The 15,555-nt window shown below is 39.0% G+C and overlaps 2 protein-coding genes across 5 annotated transcripts in view; both read right to left on the minus strand.

Annotated features, from left to right (window-relative positions):
* Window positions 1–10,159, minus strand: part of LOC149954471 (ATP-binding cassette sub-family C member 1-like) — a 41,967-nt gene extending 31,808 nt beyond the window's left edge. The window contains exons 1-5 of the mRNA XM_090169916.1: window positions 10,135–10,159; window positions 9,401–9,444; window positions 8,721–8,897; window positions 7,675–7,827; window positions 5,404–5,630 (exon numbers count right to left, since the gene is read on the minus strand). Of these exons, the coding sequence (XP_090026042.1) occupies window positions 5,404–5,630; window positions 7,675–7,827; window positions 8,721–8,897; window positions 9,401–9,444; window positions 10,135–10,159 (626 nt within the window). The remainder of the gene's footprint in view (window positions 1–5,403; window positions 5,631–7,674; window positions 7,828–8,720; window positions 8,898–9,400; window positions 9,445–10,134) is intronic.
* LOC149954472 (ATP-binding cassette sub-family C member 3-like) overlaps window positions 7,751–15,555 on the minus strand; it is a 48,631-nt gene continuing 40,826 nt past the window's right edge. For 3 of the 4 annotated variants that reach the window (XM_090169081.1, XM_090169082.1, XM_090169083.1), the window contains one exon: window positions 10,237–10,322. Coding sequence is in view for 1 of the 4 variants with exons in the window: in XM_090169084.1 (XP_090025210.1) it covers window positions 10,257–10,322 (66 nt within the window). In the remaining 3 variants the exon portion in view is untranslated. Of the gene's footprint in view, window positions 7,842–8,720; window positions 8,898–10,134; window positions 10,323–15,555 lie in introns of those variants that run through there. The other variant, XM_090169084.1, reaches the window with a different exon arrangement.

Here is a 15,555-nt window from a genome sequence, read left to right on the forward strand (position 1 = left end):
TCCTATTGTCTTTCATGATTACATCTTTGTAGCTCGAGTTTTTCTTATCCCAAAGATATGGGCATTTTCTAATCTCTTCTACAATAGCTTCAGAATTAATTTTTGTTATTTTAACTAAATACACTGCAGAGTGCTGATGATATACTATATCAGATTAAACAGCTAAGCTTATAAGTCTTATCTCGAAATTTCAAAATGGCGACTTGAAAAAGGTAAACACACGCGCTCCCTCGTTGTTTCGTAAATCACGTGATTAAAAGACTGGCTATGATTGGTCTAAGTCTACGGGGGAAAAACCGCACCAAAATATATATCGCAAAAATTGAAATAGGACCCGCGACGGAAAAACACGAATTTCGCAAAAATAACAGGAAATGTTTTTCCTTTTCCGCAAAAAAATACGAAAATCGCACAAAAACCGCCCACTGAAAACCGGGTGTTATTCTTTAAAACGGTTTTCAGACCCAACATCCTTTTAACGGTCTGATCGCAGGTGCGACTCAGTCTGGGAAATATTTTTTCATGGCTAGTCTTTCCAATGTAAAGATACGTGTATTTCACCCCACCAGAGTTAATTATATGGTGTTACACGGAATATCAACCAAAACTGTTTAATTTGATATTAGATGATACACCCACAGTGAAATTTCACGAAGGATTAGTAGACGTTAATATTTTCCACCTAAATGTCAATAATTTTGTTATTCTCGATGACTTTTACTTTGTGAAATATCAAATAACATGGACGTCACAAATTTGTTTATAAGAGGTTCCCATCATAAAAACACTTCGGTTTTTGTACTTATGCACAATTTGTATTATCCCGTGAAGGAAATTAGAACATTAAATTTAAACGCTCACTATCTGATAATTTTCAAGACACCATGTGACAAATCAGCAAAATTTCATTTGGCTAGACCGATTTCCCCATCTAACAGTAAATACGTCAATGACGCCTTTCATCAAGCAATTGCTAGAGACTTTGGTTATTTATGGGTGGTTTTGAAACCAACTATGTCAGATGATCCAAGACTACGAACCAAACTTGTACCAGGAGAAGAAGCTGCCGTTTTTTTCCCAAAATGAAGATAATTCATAATCATAAGTAGTTTTTAAAATATCTAACTACGTCTAATTCGTGTCAGAGAAATACCACAATTAAATATGCTTATAACGACACGAATGTGGGATGAGTATAAATGTTACGCGTGGCAATGTAAAATTGTCCGATGATCAGAAGAAGCGATTAAAGCGACATTTTAAAGTTTTGCGGAAGATATTTAAACCCATTACCTTTTAAAAACGGAAAATGATTCTAATTATAAAGGCGGGATTTTACCGTTACTCTTAGCACCACTTCTTTCAATTGTGAGCTGTGCAGCATGCGCGGTTATAAGTAGAGCTATCAAAAATGGCTAGAAAGATGATTTTAGTTTTTGAAGACGTTTATCGACAACTCAATTCGCAACCGAAACTTGACAAAAACTTGAATACGAAAACGGATTTAATTAATCAGAATCTTAATCAGTCACAAAAAGTAGAGTTGTACAACCATTTGGACTCGGATCAATTCCGGTATACCGTGGAGAAGTGGTGCAAAGAGGATACGGTCTTGGAAATATATTGGCCTAGGAATTTCAGTCGGCTGAAATTGCATCTGACGTCTCGAGTGGTGTGCCCATTAAAGACGCGTTAAAATGTGAGGGAAAGAAGCGGGGGGGATTTTAGGAAGAGCCGCCATTGCAGTAACTGTTACTAAGCTGACTGGAATTGGTTGTATAAGGAAACGTAACACGTCTCCCATCATCAGTTCGGTTCGAACCAGGAAGAAGAAAAGACATTCTATGCTAGAGTCTGATATATTATCGTAGTCACCCTTGAACAATGTCCCTAGCCCACCCCAGTTCGCAGAATAGCATTATTTCGGAACTTGACATATTTCACGTACCTTATACTCAAACGGGTATAATAAGATGTCAATGCGTTGAATATAATCCAACATCGAACGTTAAATAAAACCAAGCATTTATTTTCTATATCGCCGGAAACTCTAAGACGTACATTTCAAGTGAAAATTGTGAAACTAGATGGAACTTTACCAAAACCCAATATTCATAACGCTATATCAAAAACAACGCCTGCGGACAAAGTTGGTCCAGAAATTTTTTTTACACAGTCACTTTGGCGAAGTTCACGATTTAGGTGACAGATCAGCTACGTTATGCCCTCAACAGTACCCTTAGAAGAGCATGATTCAAACTCTCTTGAAATTCGGTGGTCCAGCCAAGGAAAGTTTCTTAACTGCGTCTCTATTCTATAAAGACAAAGCTGGAAAATTTGCTCAAGAATTGGTCATTGACATGATAGGAGTTGTACGAGCCGATATTTTTCAAAAAACTGGGTTTATTCCTCACTTGACGTAAATTTCATTTTTTCAAAGGTTCAAACGAATTTTGTTTACACACAGACGGAGAAAAATGCAAAGTCATTTTCACACACGCACCAATGTTCGTCAGAAAAGATAGATTGACGCCAGAGATTATGATATCTCACGCTAAAGCTTTGGAACTGGCCACAATGAAATATTCTATCTCCCAAACGGAATGTAATTTCAAAACGGAACAAAATATGCGTCAAAGACAGCTTATATAATAGTCAAATACCGAATATGTTGGTTATCGGTTTTGTAGACCAGAATGATTATTTGGGAGACCTTTAAAATCTTTCCGCTAAATCAAATCGCCCTAATTTCAAAGATAAATTGTTTATGAGATCCTACAAACTGGTCAATGGAATATTGACGAAGGAAATTATATTGAACGTGAAGAATTCGCCAATGGAAATGCCTTATTCTTATTCGATTTAACCCCCGACCTTAACGGAAGATCGACTGATGTTTCAACCTTAAAAAGAACGGGAGCGTTCGTCTCGAATTAATATTCGGAGAATCATTGCCGTCTACAGTCAGCGTGATTTATTATTCCAAATACCAATCTTTGGTTGAAATCGACAAGAGCAGATCAGTTTCATTCGATCAAAGCTCATAATGGACTCACAACAACTTGTAAAACTACTCAAGAACGACCCATAACCCAGATATTTGCTCAAATGAGTTTGCACTGCGGATAAACTTCCCAAGAATGTGAAAACGTATCCTTCACTTTACATCGTGAACACTGATACGTCCAAAGGGGCAGGAACACATTGGTGTATGATATATATATCTAAGTCACTCAATTGTACATTCTTCGAAAGATTATTTTTAACTATTTTATAGAACGAAACAGCTTAACTTTTACGTATAATTCTGATCAATTGCAAGGAAATTCTAGTAAGACTTGCGGTGGCTATTGCTTATATTTTTCTTTAAATTGGTGTCGGGCAATAAAATTGTTTAATATATTGGAAAGATTGAAACCAAAAATATAAACGATTGTCTGATATCTGAATTCCTGTATAAGAAATACGTAATAAATTTGTCATTGAATAGATTTTGTTTTGCTTTATTACGATGCATGGGCAAGGGTCCAAAATATAACGTTCGTCATCACAAGGGTTGGACACAATTTGCTCTGACGCACAGTTGTCACAATATGTTTATTACTGCCAATCCTTTACATGTCCGCGACCGTTAGTTTATTGGAGACAGTCGCGGTACTCCGCGTGCCAGACCCGCTTCCGCAACACGCGCTCGCACGTCTTTCTTTAGCCTTTCAATGAAAAAATGGACTATTTGAAAAATTGCTTTGTATTTAATGGTCTCCAATTTTGCATTGATATTTCTTATAATCACCCGGCATAAAAAGTGCTTTTCTCTAAAGCGCAGTTATATTTTTTACTTAAATAGTTCGTTTCGTGAGGGATAAGGTACGATAACATGGGTCCGTCTTCATATAGTTCCGTCACTTTGGGGCATCCCACACCATTTAAGTCTGTAACTTCACGGTGTAAAAGTCCCAATAAAAATACACATTTCTCCTCGCCTTTACAAAAACTCTTTCGTAGCCTCGCAGTGTACCAAAAGCACGATTTTTTGCCAAAATTCCAGAGAGAGCATATAAGAAATATTTGAACATATTTCGTTTATTCAGAATACCCGGATTTGTCAATTCGAAATATTTTTTTCATTTGACCCCTAACGGCCAAGTTAGATTCCTATTGCATTTTGGACAATTTTGACTTTTGCATTAGATAGATTAAGCTATTCTAATCAGGTAGTAATTTTCGCCCCTTTTAGAATAGCAACTCATGGAAGATACATCCTTGAACTTTGTACGCAAACAATATAAAAGTCTATATTTTAGAATAAAAAGGCGAAAAAAAAACTATCTTTGAGTAAATTTAAGTTTTGGATTTATTTAAGAAATTGTTTTATCATAGATCAATGTCAATGGTTGACGAACTAACAGAGACCGTAACGATTTTTCACCGTAATTACATTATATGACTTCTTGTCTAACCATACTGAAAAGATCTACGAAAGTGGCTCGCAACGTTTGGATTTAAAGCCAGTCAAAGATGGTTGCTTTTGTGCATTTTGAGATGGTTTCCGTTTTGTATCTTTATTTATCTGCGAGACTTCGCCATCCAAAAATAGCTTAATCTATCCAATGTAAAAGTTAAAATGGTCCAAAACGCAATAGGAAGATTCTTACCCGCTAATGTCGCGTGAAAAAATATTTAGATTTGACAAATCCAGGTATTCTGAATAAACGAAATATGTACAAATATGAATTATATGCACTTTCTGGCCAAAAAATCGGGCTTTTGGAACACTGTGCACGGGTATCAACTGATTTTAAGAGGCATGCCAATCGTTTATCTGGTACCACCTATGAATTATGAATCCTTTTTATGTTAAACCTTTACTTTAGTAACCGTATTTTTTTATACTTTTAAATATAAGTATATCGGTAATTTAATTTCTAGGATTAGTTTCATGGTCTAACCAAATTATTTAAGCAAGTTAAATTTAGTGTCAACATATATAAACATTAAAGATCATTAACATTTCATTCGTTAGTTTTTATCTAATTAGTATTAAAATATTTAACTTTGAATTGGACTGATCAGCTACCAATAAAATAATAACAAGTTTAAATGCTTTGTCTAGTTATCTTATAATTTGTAAAAATAAAAAATCGTCCTACTCACTAGCATTAAAGCGCTTAAACGAGGTTAAACAATGTACTGTACTTTCTTTGCTATATCGTTTTATTTCATACCCATTGATTTATGGTCTGTGCTTTCCTTGATCATCTTAGCTTTGTTTAGTGTTTCTAACAGCATAGAAGGAAATAATTCCGTGAAAAATGTAGCAGAGCGCCTACTTCTAAAGGTGTTGCTGGAAAACGTTGAAGACCACCAAAGTCGTTTAACTACAGAATAGAACATTGGAATTACCTTTTTGAAGTATATTTCGAGATGTCTGCTTTCGATTTTTCTTTCTGAACAATCCCTTTGTTTTTAATTCCTTCTTTGTTTAACTCATTTAAGAGATCTTTGAACGGACCCTCTTTCTGTAGCAATTCCTCGTACGTCCCTTTGCCTTCAATTCTACCATTATCCATCACGTAAACAACATCGAAACGCGGAAGAAGAGACAAATTGTGGGTAACCACTATTCTCGTCTAAAACAAGTTTTAAAATTAAGTTATTAAATGGAAGTTTAAACATTCTTGTTATCATTGATAAACTAATCAAAGTGAAATTTTGCACAAAAAATTGTTGTTTTATTTAGGTGCTGATTATCTTAAGCTAAATTCAAAATACACCTTTCGTATGCGGTCGTAGACTATAGGCTTTATTCTTAGCTAAAAGTAATTTCGTAGGCAACACTGCAAATAAATCGTTCACCTTAAGATCACTATTGTACACATTGGTAGCACATACATGTGATCTGTATATGTTCTACAAAGTGATCCCATGTGTGCTTTTACGATCTCTGAGTGTTCTCTCTTTTGAAAATATCGCTTATAAGTGATCTCGTTTCACCTATCAGTGTTCTTAAAGTGATCAGGGTGCCCTTAAAGAACGCATAACACATTTAGAACACTAGTATCAATGGTTTGGTACACTAAATTATCACTTTGAGAACACCACGTTGTAAAATTTGGTACACCACATAATCTCTTTTCGAACACTTTAAATTTATAGTGCCAATTGGTACACTAAGCGTAACAACTTATTGTTTATATTTATCCTTTTAGCAGACGCTAAAGCTTGAGCGTCGCTGCGCCACCTAGTCTAATTTCGGTAGCGAATTGAAATTTCGTACTTTTGTTTTATCCCCATTAGCTACTGAAAACTTTCGTTATGCCCCCTTTCGGCGGCCATCCACGACATGTAGAGGATACAAATAGGTAATGAAGTCAAAGCTACGAGAACAGGGGGCTTAACAGACGTTTGATACACGGTGATCCCACTTAGCAGAAGCTAAGCAAAAGCTTCTGCGTCGCTGGGGCCACCTAGATTCGTTTCAGTATGGCTAACACACTTGTTTTCAAACACGGACAGTAGGCGCCGTCTCTTATTCCTGTTTTTCTACGCACGGCGTCTATAGGCCCCGTGCATGAAAAGAGAAGATACAAGAAAATTCAAAATCGTCTGCTTAACTTTTAATTTATCCAAGGACTATAGTGTAAACTTAATAAAGCAGACGAAAATGAGAGCCACATGTGGTATTTTTCCTCATTGCGGATAGCTTTAATGCTGCCAGATATCTAATCTACGCCAGGGGCCTATTGCCTTACATATTTATTTCCTACCCATATCGGTAAAACCAAGATTTTTAACGCACGGGGTCTAAACTATTTTTTTTTAGATATATCTGTAGTAGCAGAAAAAGATACTTATATCATTCACGTTAATAAATTGCAAACAAAAATAATGCCGTTCAATATTAGAGCACTAATTGATCACCTGCGCAACAAAAATGGCTCACCTGTTCACTTAAAGAAATAAGGGAACACTACTGTTTAAGTGTTCTACTGTGTTTCCGGTGTGTTCTTTAATTGATCAAGTGAGCCAATTTTGTTGCGTAGGTGATCTTTTAGTGCTCTATTTTGAACTGTTTTTGAAACACTTTCAGAATGCCAAAAAACACTACAAGATCACTCAGGAACACTAAAAACACACCAAAAAACACTTAAACAGTAGTGTTCTCTTATGTGTTTCCTAAGTGTGCTTTAAGTGAGCAAGTGAGCCAATTTTGTTGCGCTGGTGATCTTTTAGTGATTCACCTGTACACACTTTTGAATTGCTTAAAGAACGTATTATTCACGCTTGTAGATCACTATAGTACACTAGTTACACACACACGAAGTACTATGTTCCAAATGTGATCTCTTGGTGTATAGTGATCCGATTTTGTTGCGCACTTTTAGCGTGCTATTAGTGATTTACTAGTGAACGTTTTTTTTGCAGTGTAGGGCTAATTTGATGAAAATATCAATTGTAAAAGTTGATTTTCACTTGACAAAAAGATTGAGCGTCGACACCGCTATGAAAAATAATTTTTTTAGAGCTTACAAAATGTAATCATTGTGGAATTTCAGATTAAGTATAACATTTTCCCCCTCAGGTGTATCCGCGATCCAAAGAAATTCAATGCGTGAACGGTGTCTGCAATATACGCCTAAAAATTGCGTAAAAACTGAAAAATATGACACTTACTTTATATTTAAGTAGTCCATTGGATCCAATCACCCTCTCGAATAAATGGTTTGAGGTGTGAGTGTCTACCGCGCCCAAAGGATCGTCTAACAAGTAGATGTCTCGGTCCAAGTAAACGGCTCTGGCTAAGCTCACTCGTTGCTTTTGACCCCCCTAAGGTTAATTCCCTGCAGAAATATTTAAAGATTAACAATCATTTCAAGCGATTTCTGTAGAGTTAAGCTGGAAGGTTTTGAACATTGTTATAATACTGATATTAGCAAAATTCACATATTTAAATTAAAGATATTCTGCCAATATTCTTAGTGATATAATTGATTTTGATAAGCTACAAGTTTTGCATTGAAATTGACAGAATATTTCCAGAGTCAATAAAAAATTTACATTTAATTTGTTCTGTACTAAATTTTAAATGATTTGACGGTTACTGTGAATTAAAAGGTAATATATTCTTCCTTTTAATGTTCAACTTTATAGATTCCTTTGTTTCAAAGTCATATATTTTTACATATATGATTCCATTATAAACCTACCAACTCCAAATTCACACCCTAAAATGATTTAAATTCGCACATTTCATCTACATTATTAGCGAATAATTTATTGATATCAGTGGCGTATATTCAAAGTTTAATTACGCACTGATATAACAAATGAACTTGATGTTTGCAAATATTTGGTTAGCTCTTTCAACGTTGTATTGTTGTATAAAAATCTATCCCGAAGTTATGACATCAAATTTGAAAATTTGTATGCATAACATTGTTTTATTTCCACAAATATGTGTTGTATTTTGACAGATATAGTTTTCCTTTATTGTTTTGACTAACCGCCAACTGTCGAGTTAACGCCATATAATAAAATGGAGCACACATTAAGATTATAAACAAATTGTTTATGTTATACGGTTCTATTCAAAGGCCGTGGTCAAATTGTTTTACACAGAAATTCTCAGATATGATTGACTGTTATATTAACTTTCTCTACTACACGCTCAATGCAATTTTGAAAAGAATTGTTAATGAACCCAAATGGAATGAAATTACTTTTTCGCCAATTTCTGTTTCGTCGAAAGCTGGTAAAATGTTGATGTCTTCTTCTAAAGCGCACGACTCAATAATTTCCTCGTACTTTTCTCGGTCCATTTCGCGGTGAAACAAAATGTTGTTCTTCAAAGATGCATTCTGAATCCAAGCTTGTTGAGGACAATAAGCCACAGTTCCCTTCGGTGATTTAATTCAACCAGTTAATATACAATGGAAAGTAAAACCCAGTATGATCACAAATTTTCACTATTTTAAAGCATTGATCTAATATAATGTAAATAAAAAGAGTGACCGGAAACTCTTCGTGATGAGTTGAAGGACTGAATTTAAATGACCTTTGGATTTACCATTTAACTGTTTCCGTTCGGGAGCTCCACAAAAGTGGTTTAACTTAAATAGCTCAATAACTAAAGCCTTCATCGTGGTAAGCCGGCATAGGAACCTTAATTTCTTTTTGCTCGAGTGTAACTCTTTTTTATATTGTAAAGATTTAAATGGTTTAAGAGACACCAGGCATAACTTTGCACGCAAAGACATAGATACCTGTAATATCATAACTAATTTAAGAACCTATGGTATTAACACATTGGTTGTGTTCACTACGATGCTTACGGATTTTCCACAGATTTTTGGAATGGTTGCGTTTTACCAAAGGAATTCTTTTAATCGCATCAGCTCACCTCATTAGGAATGGAATGAATCACAACCAAAACCACGTTAGAGACTGATTATACCAAAACCACATTAGTGACTGATTATATCAAAACAACACTAGTGACTGATTATACCAAAACCACATTAGTAACTGATTATACCAAATTCACATTAGTGACTGATTATACCAAATTCACATTAGTGACTGATTAAACCAAAACCCTCAAGATACCCACCAATCTTATTTTTAACAACGCTTTCCGTCAACGTTTTGGCTTGTATTTGTTATAAAAACCGATTTGAAGGTGCGGAATTACCGAAAGAGAGTTTATATTACTTCAACAAAATTTTAAGATATTTTTTAAGGTATCTCGTGTATGCCCCACTGTAGACTTTCTTTTATTCCATTAAAGGTACATTGCCTTGTAGCCGCGCAAATTAAGAAGCTCTTTTGTGAGCTTTCCAAGGAAAACGAAACGTAGGAATGTTGCATCAGTTAGGTGCCGAAACCATATAGCATATGTATATACCGTTTAACTGGCATGAGACTACTTTAGGGCACCATCAAGCAGCTTGTCTATAGCCGAAAAACAGTTTATCGCGATAAAATTGTGCCGTTGGTAGAGGCAGGCCAAATAGGAAGGACAAGTCATAGAATATAATAATTCTTTATGAAATCTAATGAGATAGGGGTGACACTACGCAACATTCGGTCAGGGAACGGCCATGAAATAAATAATATTCGAATTTTTGATCTTACGTTCACTCTGATCTCTCCACGGCATTTTTCCGTTTCACCAAGAACAGACGACAGCAGAGAGGTTTTCCCAGATCCAACTTTGCCCACAACAGCAGCCAATATTCCTTTTTCAAATTCCAGACTTATTCCATGGACAACGGGCTCGTCGGAAGAATCCCAAGTGAAATATCCGTCAATAATTTCAATTGCTTCAAAAGAAAATAGTAAATAGCGCGTAAATAATTCATATAAAATAAAACTCATACATCCAGTAGCACCCTAATAAAAGGAAAAAAAACGCTTTTAAATAATAGGCAGTTCCCTTTATTTCGTCGAATTAAGGTTCAGCGAACAGTTTAATTGATAATCACGATTTTGCAACTAATCAATTTCGAAAAAGGGCAGTGGCCAATTTCTTTTAAATAATCTGAAATAAATTTGGTTATAAGTTAACTATTAAAGCTTAGGACTAATTTCACTTCATTAGGAAAAATTTCATCTCCTTTAAATGCGAGCGTATAAATTTAAGAATTTCACTTATTTTGGTATAAACCGTAAAACATTCTGTGGGATAATCTGTGTAACCAAGACGGTAATTTCATGGAAGTATTATTTTTGGTTTTGGAATAATTTTGTATGGAGCCATAATATAATTTTTTTCTTCTACGAATCACAACATCGTTTTGGATGCAGAAGTCGATACTTTTGACTTGGGGCTTTCCTGTGCGGAATCGAAATGTCCGTAGAAGTGGGGAGAGCTATTTTGTGGTAGATTGCAGGCGGACTGAAACACCTACAACTTGGCGGTTCGAAGATTTCGGCGTACGCGAGCTTACTAATGTCGTATTTTCTTAAATATATCGAAGAAATTAATCAGGCGTGATTTAGCTGAGGAAATTAGATAAAATAATTTATTGAAAAAGAAACTTTAAAAATGGTTACAATTAAAAGTAATGAACTGAAAAATCCTGAGTTAGAAAAATAGTGGAACAGATAAAAATTCGCTAAGGCGATCTGCTCACTTCGCGAGAAATGTCCAACTGGCGAGAAAGAAAGCATCTCTTTCCCTCCAAAATGTTTTGGCGCGAACTTTCCCCGCAGTCTTATTGGTCAAACGGGTTTTCACTTGACCGCGGCTTGGGAAAACTTTTAACGCCGGATACGAGCGGTGACAATACCGTGGAAAAAACCCCAGGAATGTACAAGGTATTGGCGTAGAGACAATTAGCGGGGGTTTATGTTTTTGGTGTTTTATATGTTTGTGTGTCCGTTTCTCAGTTTTACAAAAATAAGATTCAACACCCTCCCCCCATTGAACAATATTGTTCAAGCACGATTGAGGGTTGTCTCCAATAGGTATAGAAGTGGCATTGGTCGACGTTTACGCGTACCGTTCGGCATTCTCAATAGACACGAACGCGTTTCGCCGTCACGTCCTTTGAAGGCTTCTTCTACTAACGCGGTTTCCCAGCACAGTCGCGGAATGTTGCGTTCCGATATCATTACCAAATCTCTTTCTGGTAGTGGTCTGGTTGATGCTCCTTTTGTGACATGATGAGCGGACCGCAGTTCTAATAAGTAGTCTGTCGTCCATTGCCGCCAGAATCGGTCGTTTAGTTGTTGCATGTATTTCCACCGTAGCTCCAGTTTTTGTTGGGTGGACTCGTTTCTCAAGTCCTCCGGAAAGGTTCTCGATGGTAAGGCTGTAAGACGTTTCCCGACGAGAAAGTGGGCGGCAGTCAGAGGAATGGGCTCACTGGCATCTTGGGAGACAAATGATATGGGTCTTGAGTTGATAACTGCTTCCGCCTCCGTTAATACCGTCTCCAATTCTTCGTGAGTCAATTTAGCTAATCCGAGGGTTTTCCTGAGGGCGTTCTTTAGCGATCTGACCATGCGCTCCCAAAACCCGCCGTGCCAGCTAGCGCGATCAGTGATGTAATTCCAGGAGATCTTTAATTCCCCGAAAAACCTGGTCACTTCTTGGCCCCTCAGAAACCGAAAGAGTTGTTTCAAGTCCGCATCTGCGCGTTTAAAATACTTCGCGTTTTCCGAATAAATTGTCTTAGGGATGCCACGACGGGCCACAAAACGTCGGAACGCGAGTAAAACTTTTCCGTAGACATATCGGAAATTAACTCGAGGTGAATCGCGCGAGTTACTCCGCACGTGGAAAGTGCGATGTAAACTTTAGTGCCATCCCGAGTGTAGAGAGGCCCCGCAAGATCTAGGCCGGTCACTTCAAACGTTGCCGCGGGCGTGCAGCGAGATGCTGGAAGGGGTGCCATAGTCGTAGCCGACGGCTTCGCGGGAAATTTTCGGCATACTCTGCAGTCGTAAACGACGCGTCTGACTAGCTGTCTTCCTTTCACGATCCAGTACTTTTCTCTCATTTGCACGAGAGTCTCGTTCGTTCCTCCGTGTAGAATGCGACAGTGGCTGCAGTAGGCGATGAGCTGGGCAACGTAATGTGTCGCTGGTAAAATGATCGGATGTTTTTGCCGATATGAAAGATCCGCTTCTCTCAATCTCCCTCCTACACAGATGAGGCCTCGCTGGTCTAGGATAGGGTCTAGTGACTTGATTTTCGAATTATTGGAGGCTTTCTCTCCTTTGGTTAGGCTTCTAAGCTCCTCTGGAAAAACCTGTTCTTGCGCTTTACGAATCCAGAAATTCTCGGCGTTTTCGAGCTCTTCGGCTGTTAAAGCTTCAGTTCTCTTTGTTTTGGTTTTGCAGCATTCGGCAAAGCGAAATACTCGGGCGGTGACTCTGATTAACTTGCTTAAAGAGCTGAACTTCTTGATGTCTATCGGTGCCTCGACCGTAGGCTCGGCATTTACGAGTGTTTGGATAGCTGGTTCATGATATTTCGCCAAAAGCTCCTGCTGAATAGCGGCTTCTACTTCCTCGGTGATTTTGATTGGCGTAAGAAGTACGTCGAACAGTTCGGGATTTAAATTGGGTCCGCATTCGAGGCAGTCGTTCAGCGATGGCTTTCCCGAGGATGCGTCGAAAACGATGCGTAGTTTTGTAGTTTCAACGTTGTTTCTGATGACTCCGCGATGCGGGAGGTAGTAAACGGGATGCCCTTCAGTGTTGGAGTTGTTTGAAACTTTCTCGATTACCCCCGATTGCAGCTGCTCCTGAATTATTTCGTCGTAACTCTTCAAAAGCGCGGGATTGGCACGTAGTTTTTTCAGCAGATTTTTCGTATGGGTAGCGGCGATCGCGTAATTGTCTCCTAAGAAGTCTCGGTCCGATTTCCAGGGAAGCGCGATTTGATAACGTCCGTCGCGAAACGAAATGTTCCTTTCAAACTTCTCCATAATCGCGTTTGTTTCCGCCGCGTCGGACTCCTTGTCCGTTTCCCGAATTCCGAGGGAATCTAATTCCCAAAAATCGCGAATTTGTTCCGAAACGCGTACTTCTTCTTCTTGACACTCGCATACGACTTTCATCACCGCGACTGTATTCACACCGACGGGCGTAGCGTTGACCGAGGTGGGCCCATGAATTACCCATCCAAAGAGCGACTTCATCGCGACGAGGCTGTCCGTGAACCGTTCGATCGTCTTCTCCATAATTCGCCAATAGGCGTCAGTTCCGATGAGTAGGTCAAGCTTTGACCCGGTGGTCTGTACTCCGTTGATCTCTGCTGCATCGGCTAGAAGAAAGCCGCGGGACTCCATCTTTCGACGAATATCTTCTCCCGGAACGGAGAATACGGCGCCGGTCACGGACGGCGTTACTAGAGGCTCGATAATGATGCTCCTCGTGGGATCTTGTAGGTTACGGAGAAGGACGCGTACTCTCTTCCGCTTGACCTTGATTGGCTTGTTGCTTTCGAAACCGTATACGTCCAATTCTTCCTCGCCGACAACTGGTAGTCGAAGTTTTCCGACGACATCTTGTTTGATAAAGGACCTTTGCGCTCCGGCATCCAGTAGACATCGCATAGGTTCTTTCGCTTCCGTTTCTAGGTTTTCGGCCAATACCAGCGCTGTGTGTAGTAGAATAGTTGTTTCACTCGAGACGGAAGACAGCTGGATCCCGGTGTATTTGTTGGTGCTCGACTCTTGGTTTTGGGCGGAAACTGATCCGGCATGGGATACGTGATTTTGCCCTTGAGATACCTGGGCTTCGGCCTGTTCAGAATCACAAAGACTTACGTGGTGTCTTCGGCAGAACCTTCTGTTTCTAAAGCCCCATTTTCATGCTCGCTGGTAGCGGGTAAAAATCGACAAAATCCGCTACCGCTACACACTTTTTCACTTTCCGCGTCGATCTGTTTCAAACAGATATTTTAGCTTTATTTTCACGCTTGCGAGTGGCGGATGCGAATTTTGACAATTTTTATCCGCTACCAGCGAGCATGAAAATGGGCCTTTAGGTTACATCGGCTGGCTCGGTGATTGTCTTTTAGGCAAATAAAGCAAAAGTGTTTTTAGCGCCGATCTCTCTTCTTTGCATACCCGTGAAATTTTTGCAATCGGCTGCGCCGTGATTTAGGTCCTCGCAGAACGGGCAGGCTCTCGGTGCTTGTCCCGGTTGAACTCCTACGTTTAAGGAGGAGGTGGAGGCGGGCTTCGGAGATGGGTTCGGCTTGTGGCTGCGGAATTCAGGGCGGTTCTTTTCGGGCGGCTTGTGGTCGGTCTCCAGTCGGCTGATAGCGAAGGCCCTCTCTCGGCATACGATTTCGGCGCGTAGGAATTGAAGCAGGTCGTCTACTTTGATCTCGGCGTCGTCTCCGCCCCGGCGACTGTAAGCTATGGCTAAATCGCTGGGTAGCAACCCGAAGATGAGGTGGCCGAGAAGAGTATTTTAGCTTTCACTGGTTACTACGATACTCTTTAAACTTCTTATCTCTATCTCGCAAGTGTCGTACAATCGTCTTAAGCTGAGAACATCGTTTGCGCTCTTTACTGGGGTTAATTTCATGAATTTATCCAGGTGATCGCTAATGATGAGCCCCTTTTTGTCGAATCTCTCCTTCAAAATTGCGATTGTGGCGTCGTAATTTGTATCGGTACAGACCAATCCCTGAATCGCTCTCGCGGCGTCTCCTTCGAGGTAAGAATGCAAGTACTCCAACTTATCTCTTTTGCTGAGATTGGACTTGTCTATGCTTCCTTCGAAATGGCTCCAAAAGGCTGGCCACTGCCTGTAACTTCCGCTGTATCTTTTAATTTATAATATAGGTGGCTCTTGAGGAGATTGATGGCTATTATTATCTCCGTTCGGTTGAATTGTAGGGATGCTTCGTATTTCCTCTATCTTTTGCTGAGTTCGATTCACAACGTCGAGATAATTACTGTAGTAATCCGTAACCGCTTGCGCGTCTGTTTCGTATTCAAGTCCTTCGAGAAGGTCAGCGAGCTGCTCATCGTACCGAACTAGTTGTTTTTCCTTCGGATTGAGTTGCGCTATTCCGGCTTGTAGTCT

The sequence above is a fragment of the Leiobunum rupestre genome, chromosome 3 (assembly GCF_980474605.1).
Source record: "Leiobunum rupestre chromosome 3, qqLeiRupe1.1.hap1, whole genome shotgun sequence".
NCBI lineage: Eukaryota > Metazoa > Arthropoda > Arachnida > Opiliones > Sclerosomatidae > Leiobunum > Leiobunum rupestre.